The sequence below is a fragment of the Hordeum vulgare genome, chromosome 1H (genome assembly GCF_904849725.1).
Source record: "Hordeum vulgare subsp. vulgare chromosome 1H, MorexV3_pseudomolecules_assembly, whole genome shotgun sequence".
Classification (NCBI taxonomy): Eukaryota; Viridiplantae; Streptophyta; class Magnoliopsida; order Poales; family Poaceae; genus Hordeum; species Hordeum vulgare.
The window spans coordinates 445,424,349-445,442,551 of record NC_058518.1 but is presented as its reverse complement, the minus strand read 5'-3'; the positions used below and the strand labels follow the sequence as shown (position 1 = coordinate 445,442,551).

The 18,203-nt window shown below is 47.5% G+C and overlaps 3 protein-coding genes across 3 annotated transcripts; 1 reads left to right on the top strand and 2 right to left on the bottom strand.

Moving 5' to 3' along the window:
* Nucleotides 1–1,061: 1,061 nt before the first annotated feature.
* Nucleotides 1,062–3,145, top strand: LOC123413437 (protein SICKLE). The gene is made up of 2 exons (XM_045106374.1): nucleotides 1,062–1,416; nucleotides 2,171–3,145. The coding sequence occupies exons 1-2, from the start codon at nucleotides 1,116–1,118 to the stop codon at nucleotides 2,872–2,874; spliced, it is 1,005 nt and encodes a 334-aa protein (XP_044962309.1). The 5' UTR covers nucleotides 1,062–1,115; the 3' UTR covers nucleotides 2,875–3,145.
* A 737-nt stretch (nucleotides 3,146–3,882) lies between these two features.
* On the bottom strand, nucleotides 3,883–6,826 carry LOC123443752 (phosphoglycerate kinase, chloroplastic). The gene is made up of 6 exons (XM_045120278.1): nucleotides 6,198–6,826; nucleotides 5,491–5,568; nucleotides 5,134–5,394; nucleotides 4,643–4,960; nucleotides 4,357–4,515; nucleotides 3,883–4,269 (listed from the first exon to the last, which is right to left on the bottom strand). The coding sequence occupies exons 1-6, from the start codon at nucleotides 6,600–6,602 to the stop codon at nucleotides 4,051–4,053; spliced, it is 1,440 nt and encodes a 479-aa protein (XP_044976213.1). The 5' UTR covers nucleotides 6,603–6,826; the 3' UTR covers nucleotides 3,883–4,050.
* A 1,124-nt stretch (nucleotides 6,827–7,950) lies between these two features.
* Nucleotides 7,951–11,512, bottom strand: LOC123443762. The gene is made up of 2 exons (XM_045120289.1): nucleotides 10,194–11,512; nucleotides 7,951–8,289 (listed from the first exon to the last, which is right to left on the bottom strand). Exon 1 carries the CDS (start codon nucleotides 11,399–11,401, stop codon nucleotides 10,229–10,231), a length of 1,173 nt encoding a protein of 390 aa, XP_044976224.1. The 5' UTR covers nucleotides 11,402–11,512; the 3' UTR covers nucleotides 7,951–8,289; nucleotides 10,194–10,228.
* Nucleotides 11,513–18,203: the final 6,691 nt, after the last annotated feature.

Genomic DNA, 18,203 nt, shown 5'->3' with positions numbered 1-18,203 from the left:
TTTATCTGCAACGCAAAAGGAAAAAACGATTCGCTGCAAAAATTATATCCGTACGCATCGCCTTCTCCCGTCGACCCTAGACCACCCTGGCCTGTGCCCAGGCCGCCGCCACACCACTCGCCGTCGCGACCGACCTTAACCGTCACTGCTGTCGATCTCAACCCGCCCGCCTCCGCGGCCGTACCTCTCCCCGCTCGCTGCCCCGTTGCGGTGCTCGAGCGCATCGCGTTGACCCTGGTCCATCCTGGCCTGTGCCAAGGCCGCTGCCACACCACTCGCCCTCGCGGCCGACCTCAACCACCATTGTTGTCGATCTCAACCCACCCGCCTCCGCGGCCGTACCTTTGCCCGCTTGCTGCCCCCGTTTCGGCTCTCGAGCACAGTTTCTGGATCAAATCAACGCGACAACTACAGTGACTGGGGATGATGCGTCTGCTCGATGCAGAACGACGGCGGCGCGCAGATAAGGCGCGGCGGAGCGAAGTACTTGCAGGTGGAGGCGGGCCTCCATGGCTCACACAGAGAACTCCGAGGTTATGGCGCGACAACGACGACTCCTTATGGCCAGATAGAGGCGCCTAACCCTTGCTCCCCTCATCGTATCCCCTCCTCCGACAGAAACTCATCATCTGGTGTGATCCCCTCCCCATGCCTCCAACCGTACGCCAAGCACCGGTAAGAATTTTTGTTTTGTGGGAATTTATTTGCTGATGAATGAATGTAATGAATGTAAGATTGTGTTGTTGTAGACAAAGAGAATGGAACACCACCTTCACGTAGCCTCTTTGTTTTGCTTTGCTTGTCCCACTTAATTTCTCATCATGATGGAATTAACAATGAATGAGTTGATTTCTTAACAAAATAGGATAGGACTGACTACATTAGTTAGTTAGCTTATTATTTTAATAAATCAAAATGATTATAAAAAAATTAAAAGCGTGTGGTATTTTTTTCTCCGGTTGCAATGCACGGACCCTTTGCTATTTTGCTAGTACAGTACAAACGCGATGGTTCCTCTTCTCTGAGTCTGAACCCAAGCGGCCGAGGCCCCGTCGCAGGCAAAAGCAAGCAAAGACGTAGCCGACTCGTGGCGGACGAGAGGGCCGCAATCCCAGATGGACACCGGCGAGCAAGCCGGGGAGGAGACGTCGGCGAGCCGCCGGGAGCGCCTCCTCGCCCTCCGCTCCTCCTCCGCTGCCGCCGCCGCCGCTTCCTCCACCTCGCCATCTGCCGCACCGCCGCCGCCGCCGCCCGCGTGGGATCTCCCGGAGCCCGACCTGGCGCCCACCTCCTCCGCCCCGCGCCCGCGCACGCGCACGCGGTTCGACTTCTACACCAACCCCGGCGCGGCCTTCTCCTCCGCCGCTGCCGTCCCGCACAAGCGCAAGAGCGCCGATCCCCCGCCCCCGCCTCATGGTCTGTGCCTCTCCTCTTCTCTTCCTGATGTTTATTGGATACTCTGCTCCTGTGTTTCTAGGTGGTTAAACCTGATAGGCTTCTAGGTCAATTACCTTTGTAAGATTCATATCTGTAGGAATTATACACTGCTGTCATAGTTCATAGCACCTCCATTGATACAGACAGTAGAGTTTTCCTGGGCTTGGGCTAACCGTCAACAAAAGCACCCTGTTAGAAGTACAGTATCTACTTACATGTTAACTTCTAACTGGATGATGCATTGGTCGATTGAAGAATCTTGGGTGATGCTTTTAGGTTGAAGAGCATAATTTTGAACCTTTTATATCACCTACCATGGCGACGAAGGGTGATTAAGAGAACGCTTTTGACACCCTAAATACCGTTTTAGAAGCTGGCTAGTGCGATTTTTTTTACTGTTTACTGATTACCTGGAGCTATACTGTGCTGCAAGAAACCCAACTACTGTTTTGGCCTTCTGCACATCCTGCAAAATGTTAAAATTACCATCACTTGTCTGTTCTCACGTTTGTAGCCCAACATAACCGTCTTATCGTATTGTTTACTCTTTGGGTTGATCCTAGCTAAATGACCCTACAAAGAACTGGGTTAGTCAGGATAGCAAGTTAAGTAATTATATTAAGCCATGCCTCTGTTTGAGATTTGCTATTTACATGCAGGATGCCATAAATAACTAACATTATAAAGTTTCACCCTGATCATTGGTCTCACTTTGCTTGTTTATCTGGATCAGGGAACTATGGTAACAATTATCCTCCTCCACACGAGCACCATATGGCCCCATCTCCGATGGAAGGTGCACCAGGGAATAGTCCATGGAGAAGTCCTATGCAGTTCCAGACTCCTATGTCTGGATACCGAGGAACCCCTCCTGGACCTCCACCTCACTGGAACCCACATTCTACTCCTCCAGCTCAAGATCAGTATCCACATCCACCCAACTTTGGGTTCAGAGGTCGTAATGCTGGCCGAGGGGGCAGCCCAATGAATTACAGACCAAAAGGTAGCTCGATGGATTACGGACCAAGAGGTAGCCCGATGGATTACGGACCAAGAGGAAGCCCGAGGAGTTACGTACCAAGAGGTAGCCCGCATTTGTCTTCCGGACGTGGCAGGGGCGAGAACTACTACAACAGCCCAGGGCCAAGAGGAAGAGGGGGAAGGGGTGGCTTCCACAACCATTCTGGATCGCAAGATCAGAGGAACTACTACAGGAAGTCCATGGTTGATGATCCTTGGCAGGACCTGCAACCTATCGTTGGCAGCATACTGATACCCATTGATGGCGCCAAGTCCTGGCTTCCAGAGTCATTGCGTAAAAAGAAGGAGGCACCTAACCAAGGACGAACGATACCAAATCCAACATCAGGATTGAGTCTGGCAGAATACCTTGACTTGTCTTTCAACGAGGCTTCTAATGAGTCTAATGAGACGTGACATGAGTTCTTAGTGTCAGGACTTCCTTTTAGCATGAACTTTTGTACCATTAGGATTGCTGTTGTTCTCAGCATATATTCATCACCTTTTAATTTGTTTCTCCTGTATGTTAGACTGCTTCTCTCGGACTAGATACAAAGATTTTGATCTGTGATATTTGTAGAATTGTTTATGCACTTCTGTGGCCATCTTGTACCTTGATTTAGGGTGATGCAAGACATACCCTTTGACCTTTTTTTTTACGGGGACCTATTGAGCTTGTATTGTATTATCTATCATTCACGGTATGTTGGTATGTTTTCATATGAGGTAAACCTAAATTTTGACATCATGGAGCCAGGCGGTGGCGGTGAATTGCACGCTGCATTGGTCGCGTTATTGTGTGGTTGGTTAAATATGAGAATTACTGCCTAGGGCATGTATGGTGGCAAAAAGTGCCCACGATGAAGAAACACTATTGTGCGATACAGCAGCATGAATATCGTCCTTCATGTCAAGCCCAATGCTGAACTGTCATATCGCCTTTCATGTCAAGCCCAATGCTGAACTGTCGATCGTCGAAATCCATATATGCAGGAAGTTTGTGTATAAAGCCTGACATGGGCAAACCCCAAATGAAATGTTTCTGAAAATTTTCCACCAATAAGACAATTCTTACAACATGCGGACGTGTGCTGATGCTTTCAGTGATCAGCTTCAGCACACTTAGTCCGTAAATTTTATGCCGAAATTGCAAGAAGATGAACATGCCTGCTTGTTCCACAGTGAACTCGAAAATCATCCGAGATTTTTACTGCTGCTTATAACAGACATCCACAAACTTTGACACCTCTAAAGTTTGCTTCTTTGGAAACAAAACGAAATCAAACATCCTCAACCAAGAAAGAGCCAAAGCTGCTACTGACATAGGAAGTTCTGAGGGAGCAAACAAACATTCGTTCCATCTTTGCCTTTTAAATAAAACATTTGCTGGTGCTAATTATGTGAGCTGAGAAAAGGCAACTCAAGTGGGCACAAATTGTTGGGGGGTTATTATTCAAACAGTTCCCAGCATTTCTCTATAAAACATTGGTCCCTTACATTTCGAGTGGTTGAAGAGCAAAGGAGGGAGGAGAACATGGCAGGTTTGGAACCGTACATGAAAGGAATTAAGATGCAACAAAATGAAGCTTAGCCTCATACGGCCACCGAGCTCGTCACGACACCTTCATCAAGTGCAACGACTCCAGGAAGCTGCTTTCCTTCCAACAACTCCAAGCTAGCGCCACCACCAGTTGAGATGTGGCTCATAACATCAGCCACTCCCACCTTCTCGACAGCCGCGACGGAGTCTCCGCCTCCAATAATAGTTGTCACACCCTTTTTGCTAAGCTCGGCCAACTTCTTTGCAACAGCCTGCAAGAGAGGGATCACAGTAAAGTTTCTTCCTGTGCAAATTTGTTCCATAGTAGAACTGAATGGATGAATTACACATGGCATTACCTCCGTTCCTACTGCAAACTTGTCAAATTCAAAGACACCCATTGGTCCATTCCAAATGATTGTCTGTGTTGTGTCCAGGGCATCATTAAATGTTTTGACTGAATCTGGGCCAATGTCCAGCCCCATCCAACCATCAGGAATTGCAGATGCTGCGACGGTCTATAGAAAAATTCCAAATCAGGTATATAGTCTTCACAGATTCGTGAGCTGCAGCTGCTTGACTATAAAATATCTACTGATAACTATCTTCAACACTTACAGGAAGAAAAACAAAAATGTAATATACCTGGCTGTTAGCATCAGGAGCAAACTTATCAGCAATGACAACATCAGATGGCAACAAAAGGGAGACACCCTTTGCCTTTGCTTTTGCAAGCAGAGATGTTGCCAACTCAAGTTTATCTTCCTCAACCAAGGAAGAACCAACTGATAGTCCTTGTGCCTTGTAAAATGTGAAGATCATACCACCACCCAAAAGAAGGATATCACACTTCTCCAACAGGGATTCAATAACCCCAATCTTGGATGACACCTTTGAGCCACCCACAATGGCAGCAAATGGGCGCTTAGGGTTTGAAACAGCTCCATCAAGGTAGTCAAGTTCCTGCAATTAAAAAACAGGTTCAAAGACTTCGGACTCTGTCTGGAACCAACGGATGGATAAATAAGATGTTAAATCTTCTGCTCTAAATTCTTTATCCTTTTGTTGTATGTAGCATACCATCAATCGAGTTCAAGCATCAAACTTCAGAAATAGAAACAAAAGAAAGTATTGACCTTCTGCAAAAGGAATCCCGCAACAGAAGGCTTCAAGAACTTGGTAACTCCCTCAGTCGACGCATGCGCTCTGTGGGCTGTTCCGAATGCATCGTTTACAAACAGATCTGCCAGCGAAGCAAGCTTCTTTGCAAACTCTGGATCGTTCTTCTCCTCTTCCTTGTAAAATCTTACATTTTCGAGGAGCAAAACAGCACCATTTGCCAGGTCAGCCACCAACTTTTCAACTTCTGGGCCAATAACATCATCTGCTTTTTTCACCTAATTTGTGAACACAAATGTGTTTTGATAAGTAGCCTACAATCACTTCAGCATATGTTTGATTAGAAATCTCGATGGTGTGGAACAAAAGAATACCTCAATACCAAGAAGCTCGGACAATCTGGGCACAAGGGGAGCCAAGCTAAACTTAGGAGTAACACCCTTAGGACGACCCTGCAAATCCATAAGAAATAAGAGTTGTGAATCTCATACCGATGACATGAGCAATCATAAGCAGCTCAGCATGAAACTAGCATCGGATTATCCTTTATAAAAGGGTTGCTAGGAAATAAAGCGGGAAATCCATAAGTATAACAAAAAAAATATTAATTTAAAAAGGACAGCTCACTACTAGAGAAGTAGTGATGCAATAGTGAGGATGCATATTTGATTTGGCTCGGCAGTAGTTAGCTAATGTTTATTGTGACTACAGAACACATAAATGGATGATGAGTCAAAGATTGTATTTAGTAGGAGTAATTCCTTGGCAACGATGATCAGTCGTTTTAGGACAGGCTAACCATCAGTCAATCGTACTACAAAACAATAATCAAACTGGCAACTAGTTCGTCATATAAGAGTGTTTTTTACACTAGTGCGCTCTTATATTTTGGGAGGGAGAGAGTAGTAGACAGAGCTGAGGTGTTACAGTATGTGTTAACATATAAATTTTTTAGAATGGATTATAGGGAAGAACACCCACATTCTGCAAGTGTTCCTACATTGTCTTGTGTGTGTATTTATGGGGCTGAGATGATTGATTAGTTAAGTTTGCGGGGAAAGGGCGAGAGGTGGAGGCTTACCAAGTGGCTGGTGAGGATGACCTTGGCGCCGTTGGTGAGGAGGTACTTGATGGTGGGGATGGCGGCGCGGATGCGGGTGTCGTCGGTGATGTTCTGGTTGTCGTCGAGCGGCACGTTGAGGTCGGCCCGCACGAGCACGCGCTTGCCCTCGAGGTCGGCGGCGGTGAGGTCGCCGACGCTCTTCTTGGCCATGGTGGCGACGGCGCGGGCCCCGCGCGCGGCCGAGGCGGCCCGGCAGCGCGACGCGACGTGGACTGCGAGGCGCGGGTCGGCGCCGGCCGCGAACGCCAGCGAGCGCGCCGGCTGGCACCCGGCCGCGAGCCCCGCGCGCCGCAGCGGCGCGGCCGCGGCGGCCGCGGCGCGGCGGGCGACGAGGGCGGCGGGCGGCGCGGCGGTGGACGCCATTGGGAGCGGGATCAGGGGAGGAGGAGGAGGAGGGTGGGGTGGTGGTGGTGAGGAGGAGGGGAGGGGGGGAGAGGGGGTGGGGGTGGTAAAGAAAGGCGGTTTTGTGGACGAGACGGAGGGGGCCGGGATTTGCTTATCGCTGGCGAGAGGTCGGGACGGCGGCTGGGGCGGGTGTGTGGGGGGAGGGGGCGCCGGCGATCACGGCGATGGCGACCTTGTGTGCCCCCCTGGCCCGTGTTCTCCGCGTGATCTGAGCTTGGAATCTTCGCAGCATCCGTCCCGGTGCAAAACATCGTGTGACCACTGTGGGACTGTTATTTTAGATTAGAAGGGCAACCATCTCACGTTCACTCACCTACACAACGGGACAGATCCTCAAGTACTGAAATTAGGCAATTATTTTAAAATGTAGGAGTATATACTTTGTAAGTATTAAAGTTATTAAGACAATTATTTTAAGACGAAGGAAGTATTTTCTAACCATGAATTTAGCCACAACATTTTTCTCTTTGTGGGAAAATTTTAAAGACGAAAGCTGTTCAATTCACCTCGGCGTCGATAGTTTTGAAAAAAATGACGGCGAGGGCAGGAAACCTCTTGGCTTTATACTCCCTATGTTTTTTTCTTTGACCGTGTATTGTGATGGAGACATAAATATTCGGGTAGCTTAGTCTATATGTTTTATATGCTTATATTGGTTTGATTATGTGATATGTAATAATTACTCTCTATGTTCTTAAATATAAGTATTTTTAGAGATTACACTACAAACTGTATACAGATATGAATAAACATATTTTAAAATATAGATTCATTCATTTTGCTTCTATGTAATCCGTGCTGAAATCTTTAAAAAGACTTATATTTAAAAACGAAGGGAGTGGTTGATATAAACACTTGTTCTTACCATAAGAAACTTTTTTTTTTGATAAGCAGGCAGTTGAGCCCGTGTTCATTGAAAATTGATGAGATAAACCAAAGACTAAGCGGGGAAAGAGAAGAAGTAATGTATCTAAGGTTAGACGAAGGAGGAATGAACGACAAAACATTTATGTTCTTTTTTAAATAGGAGAGATATTAGGTTTGTCTTGCGTCTTAATTCAAATTATAGGAAAAATATCAACATTTATAATGCCAAATTGGTATCATTAGATTCATCATTGAATATACTTACATACTGTATTTATTTGGTATTGCCTGAGAAAGTGCGGTTTGCCGGCCATTTTGTGGGTGTTTACATGCAAGGCACAAGATCATTCATATAGAAGTTTTAACGGCATGTATAAAGTGGTGACAGAGCTGACTAATGACAGAGAAAGTTAAAAAAAAAAAAAAGCCAAAGCCTATGTTTGGGTACAATCACTTGAATGGAACTCGACAGTCTCTTCGTAGTGAATCAAAGGCTCTTTGCAAAGCATCAAGCTTTATACATGATGTTAACCTGGTTGGAGCCTAGCACCCGAGAGCTCATTGGGACGAGAAAAACATTATACTCCATACGTAAAGAAATATAAGAGCATTTAAAACACTATTTTAGTGATGTAAATGCTCTAATATTCCTTTACGGAGGGAGTAGGATTTTAACAGACAGTTAAATTATATCATCATATCTGCTACCCCCTCCGATCCATATGACAAATCATAGGACAATGGATCAGCACGGTCTTTTCTGACAGAGCCTGCAGTTCTGAGGACATTGAGAATGAAGAGTAAGATGTGTTTCTGCATAATGCTAAATATGAATAAACAAGTGCATTTTACGAAGAAAAAACAACAAGTGTGAGCGTACCCTTTGACTCATAGGACTCAAAAACGCAGAATAGAAAGAAAACAAGGCATGTTGACTATTGGGAGACCGAGCAATATTTTGTGTCACATTTCAAGCTATGAATAATGCAAACGGATTCATTTGAAACAGTTTACATCTTTGGTGACACGTTCGGATGGTTCTCAAGTTTGAGACACCATAGTGCATTTTGTTTATATACAAAAGATTTCCATCATAACAGTGGGATTTTTGCTGTAATTGCAAGTGATTAAACGGGTCAATGGAATCATATGAACAAAAATGTCAAATTTCAACATTTGAGAACATACAAAAGAGCTTGGCAAAAATAAATAAATTACACAACCTCCTCTCAATCAAATGCTACACTACACAATCATGATAGTACATTTTACTCCTGGTTTCCGTCTCATTTATTATCCTGCATATGACCAAAACTGTACATTTCATACAGCAACTCTGACTTGCCAAGGATAAGCAATTAAGCACACATCATAGACTGAAATATACTACTAATTTGATGATCCCCCAGATAAAGCTTGTGCACCTCGTCCTTTTAATAGTGAGATTAATTTGATACATATGGTGTCTACTAGTATGCCCCCAAAGCAACATCACATGTATCTTCCTAATCTATTTTAGTTTAACCAGTTAGAAGATTAGTACTCACTCTTCGGATAGCTTGTACAAATAAGGAAACTGGATATCTTCAGAACACATTTGGTGCTTTGGTAATATTAAGTCATAATGTCATGAACCCAAAGGGTGATGGGATAAATATTGGAGAGGGCTGGGGCTGCAGGCACTGCACTTCACGAGTGAGTATACAAGGATATGGAGAGTCGAGACATAAACCACATCTGAAACAGAAGGCTTTTGATGTGGAAAGGACTAATTATCTCTACTTGCTTGATTTCATAAGTTGCAACCAATAGCTTAAATCCCTTTATTTACAGGATTTTTTGGCTGAATACAAACTGGACATGACACTAGATTATAATCTAAACTGATAAAAACAGATAGCTACCAATGCCACCTATGCGTCACTCCTAACTTGGTACACACTCTATGGACTACCAATTAGGTGATTCTCCTGATCTGGCCCGACTCGAACAGATCTCCTAGATGGAGATCATGGTGCCGGACCCTTTGGTTCTTTGCAGTGGAACATAATAAACGTGGCCCAACAAAACAAGCATGTGTTTTTGGACCTGAGGTGTAACTTTATCATATGCTTGTCATGACAAGACGTTCAGCCATAACTCGCTGCATTGCATAAACCTTCTCGACATGCTGAACTTGGAATTCATGGTGCAAACTTCAAACATGCCATTTTACAGAGCTTACTTGCATTTTGAGAGTTCAATAGCTTTTGGTCGGTTATTTTATCATATTCATGTATGCTTAAAAGGGATGCAAGCAGGAAACCCACGAAGCCCACAAATTATGTTAAGATCAACTGAAACATTACACTAGATGGAATAGCGCAGGCCGCACGCTTGCATCCATAGGATTTCCGGGCAGTTTCATCCATCAGCCATCTCTTCCCACTTCAAAAAGTCAGATTTTACATCAAAAAATAGAGATAGGCATAACAAACAGGATATAGGTTATCTATAAAGCAGGAAACCCACGCTTGCATCTGTTTGCTTTATCTATAAAGCAGGGCGAAAGCCTATTTCGTGAACAGGATATAAGTTACAATTCTCTGGCCCCAGGTGCAATGCATGGCATGATTTCAGAAATAAAAAGAATGCAGTTAAGTGTAACAAAATTAACAGCCGAGGCCAGGGGAAAGACAGTGCCTTTGTGCAGGGTAGAGCGCGGCGGCATCTTCCAGCTATTTCACAGCCACAGCGCTGTCTGTCCCAGCTCCTCTATAAGCTTCCAGTACTTCAGGGATCGTTCGCTGGTAACCAGTGACATACTTCTCCATGAACTTCTTCTCCCCCAGTATCAAGTGGCTTATTCGGATGCGCCTGATGACACCCCTTGACACCAATATGTCTAGCACCCGGTACCTTGGTAGGAGCCGCTTCTCGTAACTGAGCGAGATAAGCATCGGGCTAGCCGAAACATACTCTGGGCTCCATCCAAGCTTATCGGCAAAGAAGTGCGATATACGCCTCACTTTGTCATCAGATACAGACATGCAGTAGGGGTGCCTGACAAAGGCCTGCTTCACCAGCTCCTCTGTCCACCCCAAGCTGAGATAATTGTTGATCCTGCGTTTCCAGGTCACCGGATGCAGCCTGGCAAATAGCCCAAAGGCGTAAGGGAAGATACCAGAGGACGGGCTGACCCCAAGCTCTTTCATGGCAGCCAAGCTCTCACTGAAGGAGGAGGACCTGTGAATGAGCGACCTGGGGTGCGTGGTGACCAGCTTGACGATGACAGCGTCCGTGGCGCCATGATCGCGTAGGACCTTGACCTTGGGGAGCAGGTCGGAGCGGATGTTGCCGTGGATGAGCTCCAAGCAGTTCTTGACGGCGTCGTGCACGTTCTGGTCGGTGCCGAGGAGTTCCCTGAGGAGGAGGTAGTTTGGGCGGAGGCGGCGCTCGAGGCTGAAGCAGAGGGAGCGGTATGGGTTGGCGAGGATGATCTTGCGGATGTTGTCGTCCGTGAGGCCCAGGTCCCGGCGGAAGAAATCGACCTTGGGCGCGAGGATGGCGTCGGCGCGGTAGTTGAGCATCTCCGGAGCGGCGGCCACGACGCGGGCGAGGTCGGCGCCCGCCAGGCCGAGGCCGCGGAAGAGGGCGAGGACGGCGTGCGCCTTCTTGGTGGAGCGAAGGTGGACGCGCGCGGCGATCTTGGCGGCGGCGGGCTCCGAGAGGCCGCAGGAGTTGCGGAGGAAGTGGAGCGTGAGGGAGCACGGGTCTGCCACGGCGTGGGAGAGGCCGGCATGGCTGCCCAGCAGGTGTTTGAGGAAATGCGCCAGAGGGAGATGGCAGCACGAGGCCGGCGTTATGGGCGGGCTGCCGCCGCCGAGGAGGAGATGGCAGCTGCGAAGCATTTGGCGGGCAGCCACGGCGTCGGAGAGCGCGGGAGCGGCGGCCGAGGAGGAGCACGGCGGCCGGCGGCTGCGCTGCTGCCTCCTCTCTGTTTTTCTCGTCTCTCTCAAATCAAATCTCAATCCCGTGGCTGGGCTGGGTCGATTCAGTATGGACTGGGGGTAATTTGGACAAATCCTGGCCTGCTTGATTAATTCTGAATATCCATTCAAAAATAAATAATATTTCGAATATCTATACTCTATACCTAATACTAAAGCGGCTACTGCTTCTCTCGAAAAATCCGTTGCGGCGTTTTCGCAAAAAAGCCCCTGACGTTTTGTGTATTCAACTCACACTCCCTTTTTATGTGAAAAAACGTTTTGTTTTAGAATTTTGCGTTAGAAACCCTGCAGTTTTTTATATTCACCCCGCGTCCGTCTTCCTCTGCCCAAATTGCTGCTGCTCGATGCCACGCGAAGCAGCAAGGGAGGCCGACGGGATTGACCGACTCGGGGGTAGGGGACGTGGGGCTTCAGCAGCTCCTCGTCACCGGCGGCGGCTGGCTGTCCTGCCGGCGGTGCGCGAGAGAGGGGGGTCCGGCGTGGCCGGTCATGGCTCCATGCGGGAGCAACTCTTGAAGAAAAGAAAGAGAGATGGGCGGTAAGGAGGAGAAGAGAGAGAGCGCACTATAAGGAGAGGGAGAGGGCACGATGGGGCTGACCTGCATCTGGGCCAAGCAGAGGTGGTGCTCCGGCGCTACAAGGCGTGGCGGCGGGGCTCCTCTACGGGGCTGCATCGGGAGGCGCATAAGGGGCATGGCGCTGCGGCTGGAGGAGCTTGGATCCTCCTGATCCATCGAGCGGGGCGCTCGGACTGGTTGCAGCTAGCGAGGGGAGGCACCCGAGCAGGGGGATTGAGGAGAGGACACGAGGAGGGGATCTGGAGAGGATGCTTGATGATGAGATGATGTATATACTTCTCGCACCCCGTTGGTTACCCCAAGTGGAAGGTTGAGATGTAGACAGCAACAAGTTTTCCCTTACACGAAGACTGTAAGGTTTATCGAACCAGGAGGACTCCTAGGATCAACAAGTAGGTGTCTCCCACCCTGGCGCTAGCAGAAGACGTGGACCTGCAGACACACAAATAACTTTGCTCCCAACGAATACAAAGAGGTTGTCAATCTCTCCGGCCTTGTAGTTTGCAAAGGATCAAAACATAAGCGGGAATAGTAATAGTGATCGCAACGGAAAAGTAAATGAAAACGGTAAATGATGGAGGTGTAAACAATGATGGTGATATGGACCGGAGTCACATGATGTTCACTAGTGATGTCTCTCTCTCAAAAGTCGATAAACAACTATGCTTGGGTAAACAAATCATAGTTGGGCAATTGCCAGAATTATGAACGCGCCGCAATGCTAATTATGCTACTTGATAGTTAGAGGTTCAATAGTAATGGGCAGTACACCAAGACAAGTAGACCGTTTATTCGTCAGCATCTACTTAGTAATCATCCACCTTGAGATATCTATCCAGAACACCTCGGCGGTATTAAGTTGCGAGCCCCACCCGAAGTGTAAACTCAAAGCAACGGACAACTGCATTAATGAACTATGCGTAAGGTAAACAATCCTTGCAACCGTGGTCACAAGCACCGTCGTTTTCTCCCTGGTGGCAACAGCACATCCCCTGGTCTCATGTTTCTGTCACTCAAGCTAGACATCGAGGGGTATGAACCCACAATCATGCATAAGGCTCCCTCTTGGAGTTACAATCTACTACTCGGCCAAAGCAATAAATAGCAACGGAGAACATGCATGAATCACTAAGGAACATAATATAAAAGGATAATCAAATATATAACTCATAACAATCTGAACATAATCTCATAATCCATCGGATCCCAACAAACCGAGCATAGCAGTAGCAAGAGAATTACATAGATGCCTTGATCATGTAGGGCAGCTCACAAGGACTAACCATTGAAGCACAAGATTGAAGAGAAGACATCACATAACTACTAGTCATGGACTCATGGTCCAAGGAGGACTACTCACGACACACCCGGGAAGCATCCATGACGGTGGAGAAGCTCTCGGAGGTCAATCCTCCCTCCGGCAGGCTGCCGGGAAGAGGTCTCCTGACGCTCCCGATCTTGGAAGCGCTGCGGCGGCGAAACGATGGAGAAATTCATGATTCTGGAAGTTGTGGAAGGGTTTCCTCTCGGAGGACTAAATATAGGCCAAAGGAGGGCACCGGAGGAGGTGGGGCCCACCCAAGCGGCCTCCTGACGCGGCCTAGGGCCTGGCCGCGCCAGCAGGTCGCCTCGGAGGTGTTGGAAATATGCCCTAGAGGCAATAATAAAATGGTTATTATCATATTTCCTTGTTCATGATAATAGTCTATTGTTCATGCTATAATTGTATTAACAGGAAACAGTAATACATGTGTGAATAAATAGATCACAATGTGTCCCTAGCAAGCCTCTAGTTGGCTAGCTCGTTAGTCAATAGATGATCATGGTTTCCTGGTCATGGGCATTAGATGTCATTGATAACGGGATCACATCATTGGGAGAATGATGTGATGGACAAGACCCAATCCTAAGCATAGCACTAGATCGTATTGTTCGTATGCTAAAGCTTTTCTAATGTCAAGTATGTTTTCCTTCGACCGTGAGATTGTGCAACTCCCGGATACCGTAGGAGTGCTTTGGGTGTATCAAACGTCACAACGTAACTGGGTGACTATAAAGGTGCACTACGGGTACCTCCGAAAGTGTCTGTTGGGTTGGTACGAATCGAGATCGGGATTTGTCACTCTGTGTGACGGAGACGTATCTCTGGGCCCACTCGGTAGAACATCATCATGAGCTCAATGTGACTAAGGAGTTAGTCACATGATGACGTGCTACGGAACGAGTAAAGACACTTACCGGTAACGAGATTGAACAAGGTATAGGTATACCGACGATCGAATCTCGGGCAAGTTCTATACCGATAGACAAATCGTATACGGGATTGATTGAATCCTTGACATCGTGATTCATCCGATGAGATCATCATGGAGCAAGTGGGATCCACCATGGGTATCCCGACCCCGCTGATGGTTATTGGCCAGAGAGGTGTCTCGGTCATGTGTGCCTGTCTCCCGAACCCGTAGGGTCTACACACTTAAGGTTCGGTGACGCTAGGGTTATTGGGAATTGTTATACGAGGTTACCGAAAGTTGTTCGGAGTCCCATATGAGATCCCGGACGTCACGAGGAGCTCCGGAATGGTCCGGAGGTAAAGATTGATATATAGGACGGATGGTTTCGGACACCGGAAGTGTTTCGGGCATCACCGGTAACGTACCGGGACCACCGGGACCATCGGAGGTGGCCCCGGGGGTCCACCGAAGGGGGGCAACGACCCCGGGAGGTAAGGTGGGCCAAGTGAGGGAGGGAACCAGCCCCTAGGTGGGCTAGTGCGCCTCCCCACTCAGCCCAATGCGCAGGGGAGAGGAAAGGGGGGGGGGCAAACCCTAAGCCAGGTGGGCCTAAGGCCCACCAGGGGTGCGCCACACCCCTCCTCCCCTCCTGGGCGCCACCTCCTGGCGCAGATGGGGGCTGCCGCACCCCTTGGGGGTGGGAACCCTAAGGGCTGCGCTCCTCCCCCTCCCCCTATTTATAGTTGAGGTTTCGGGGCTGTTTGGCACACGGTTTTCTCTCTCTCTCTCTCGGCGCAGCCCTGCCCTTCTTCCTCCTCCTCTCTGCCGGTGCTTGGCGAAGCCCTGCCGGGAGACCTCGTCTCTCCATCGACACCACGCCGTCGTGCTGCTGGAGTTCTTCCCCAACCTCTCCCTCCTCCTTGCTGGATCAAGGTGCGGGAGACGTCACCGGGCTGCACGTGTGTTGAACGCGGAGGTGCCGTAGTTCGGCACTAGATCGGAATCGCTGCGAGTACGACTCCATCAACCGCGTTCTAGCAACGCTTCCGCTTAGCGATCTTCAACGGTATGAAGATGCTCTTACCCCTCTCTCGTTGCTGGTCTCTCCATAGGAAGATCTGAATATGCGTAGGAAAATTTTGAATTTATGCTACGTTACCCAACAGTGGCATCCGAGCCAGGTTTTCTATGCGTAGATTCTATGCACGAGTAGAACACAAAAGTTGTGGGCGATGATTTGTCAATTTGCTTGCCGCTACTAGTCTTATTCTTTTCCGGCGGTATTGTGGGATGAAGCGGCCCGGACCGACTTTACACGTACGCTTACGTGAGACTGGTTCCACCGACACACATGCACACCGTGCATAAAGGTGGCTAGCGGGTGTCTGTCTCTCCTACTCTAGTCGGATTGGATTTGATGAAAAGGGTCCTTATGAAGGGTAAATAGCTTTGGCATATCATCGTTGTGGCTGTCACGTAGGTAAGAAGGCGTTCTTGCTAGAAACCCAAATCAGCCACGTAAAACTTGCAACAACAATTAGAGGATGTCTAACTTGTTTTTGCAGGGTTTGACATGTGATGTGATATGGCCAAAGTTGTGATGTTGCATGTATGATGTATGAGATGATCATGTTATTGTAATAGGTTTCACGACTTGCATGTCGATGAGTATGACAACCGGCAGGAGCCATAGGAGTTGTCTTAATTTATTATATGAGATGCAACGCCATGTGCTTGCTACTTTTACTTCATTGCTAACGGTTAGCTATAGTAGTAGTGATAGTAGTAGTTGGCGTGACGACTTCACGGAGACACGATGATGGAGATCATGGTGTCACGCCGGTGACCATGATGATCATGCGATGCCCGAAGATGGAGATCGAAAGGGCAAAGATGATAATGGCCATATCATGTCACTATATGATTGCATTGTGATGTTTATCATGTTTTACATCTTATTTCTTAGAACGACGGTAGCATAATAAGATGATCCCTCTTAAAATTTCAAGAATGTATTCCCCTAAGTGTGCACCATTGCGAAGGTTCGTTGTCTCGAAGCACCACGTGATGATCGGGTGTGATAGATTCTAACGTTTGCATACAACGGTGCAAGCCAGATTTACACACGCGAAACACCTAGGTTGACTCGACGAGCTTAGCATGTACAGACATGACCTAGAATACAAGAGACCGAAACGTCGAACATGAGTCGTATGGTTGAATAGTCCGTCTCACGTGATGATCGGACACGGGTTAGTCAACATGGATCATGTATCACTTAGATGACTAGAGGGATGTCGATTTAAGTGGGAGTTCATACTTAATTTGATTAAATGAACTTAATTGTCATGAACTTAGTCTAAAAGTTATCTTTATAAATATTGTAGATGGCCAACGTCAACCTCAATTTCAACGCATTCCTAGAGAAAAACAAGCTGAAAGATGATGGTAGCAACTATGCGGACTGGGCTCGCAACTTGAAGCTCATCCTTGAAGCGGCTAAAAAGGCTTATGTCCTTGATGAGCCGCTAGGTGACCCTCCCGCTCCCGCAGCAGCCTAGGACATTCTGAGCGTCTGGCAAACGCGGAGTGATGACTACTCTCTGGTTAGGTGTGGAATGTTATACGGTTTAGAAACGGGGCTCCAAAGGCGTTTTGAGCAACACGGAGCATATGAGATGTTCCAGGAGCTGAAGATAGTTTTTCAAGCTCATGCCCGTGTCGAGAGATATGAAGTCTCCGACAAGTTCTTTAGCTGTAAGATGGAGGAGAACAGTTCTGTCAGTGAGCACATACTCAAAATGTCTGGGTTACACGGTCGTCTGACTTCACTTGGAGTCGAACTTCCGGATGATGCTATAATCGACAGAATCCTCCAGTCTCTCCCACCAAGCTACAAAGGCTTTGTGCTTAACTACAACATGCAAGGGATGGAAAAGACCATTCCCGAGTTGTACTCGATGCTCAAGTCTGCAGAAGTAGAAATCAAGAAAGAGCATCAAGTGTTGATGGTCAACAAGACCACTAGTTTCAAGAAAGACAAGGGTAAGAAGAACTTCAAGAAAGACGGCAAAGCTGTTGCCGCGCCCGGTAAGCCAGATGTCGGGAAGAAGAAAAAGAATGGACCCAAGCCTGAGACTGAGTGCTTCTATTGCAAGGGAAAAGGTCATTGGAAGCGGAACTGCCCCAAATACTTAGCGGACAAGAAGGCCGGCAACGTTAAAGGTATATGCGATATACATGTTATTGATGTGTACCTTACCAGCGCTCGTAGTAGCTCCTGAGTATTTGATACCGGTGGTGTTGCTCACATTTGCAACTCAAAGCAGGAACTGCGGAATAAGCGGAGACTGGCCAAGGACGAGGTGACGATGCGCGTGGGGAATGGTTCCAAAGTCGATGTGATCACCGTCGGCACGCTACCTCTACATCTACCGTCGGGATTAGTTTTAAACCATAATAATTGTTATTTAGTACCAGCTTTGAGCATGAATATTGTATCAGGGTCTTGCTTAATGCGAGACGGCTACTCATTTAAGTCAGAGAATAATGGTTGTTCTATTTATATGAGTGATATGTTTTATGGTCATGCTCCGCTGGTGAATGGTTTGTTCTTGATGAATCTCCATCGTGATGTTACACATATTCATAGTGTGAGTACCAAAAGATGTAAAGTTGATAATGATAGTCCCACATACCTGTGGCACTGCCGCCTTGGTCATATCGGCGTTAAGCGCATGAAGAAGCTCCATACTGATGGACTATTAGAGTCTCTTGACTTTGAATCATTTGACACATGCGAACCGTGCCTCATGGGCAAGATGACTAAGACTCCATTCTCAGGAATAATGAAGAGAGCAACCGACTTATTGGAAATAATACATACTG

Excerpts from the sequence above, each read along its gene's own strand:
- LOC123413437 (XM_045106374.1), top strand. The coding sequence starts at position 1,116 with ATGGACACCGGCGAGCAAGCCGGGGAGGAGACGTCGGCGAGCCGCCGG. Across the intron at positions 1,417-2,170 it reads TCCCCCGCCCCCGCCTCATG|GGAACTATGGTAACAATTAT; the intron begins GTCTGTGCCTCT and ends TATCTGGATCAG.
- LOC123443752 (XM_045120278.1), bottom strand. The coding sequence starts at position 6,602 with ATGGCGTCCACCGCCGCGCCGCCCGCCGCCCTCGTCGCCCGCCGCGCC. Across the intron at positions 4,516-4,642 it reads CTCCTGATGCTAACAGCCAG|ACCGTCGCAGCATCTGCAAT; the intron begins GTATATTACATT and ends ATTTTTCTATAG. Across the intron at positions 4,270-4,356 it reads AGTTTGCAGTAGGAACGGAG|GCTGTTGCAAAGAAGTTGGC; the intron begins GTAATGCCATGT and ends CCTCTCTTGCAG.
- LOC123443762 (XM_045120289.1), bottom strand. The coding sequence starts at position 11,401 with ATGCTTCGCAGCTGCCATCTCCTCCTCGGCGGCGGCAGCCCGCCCATA.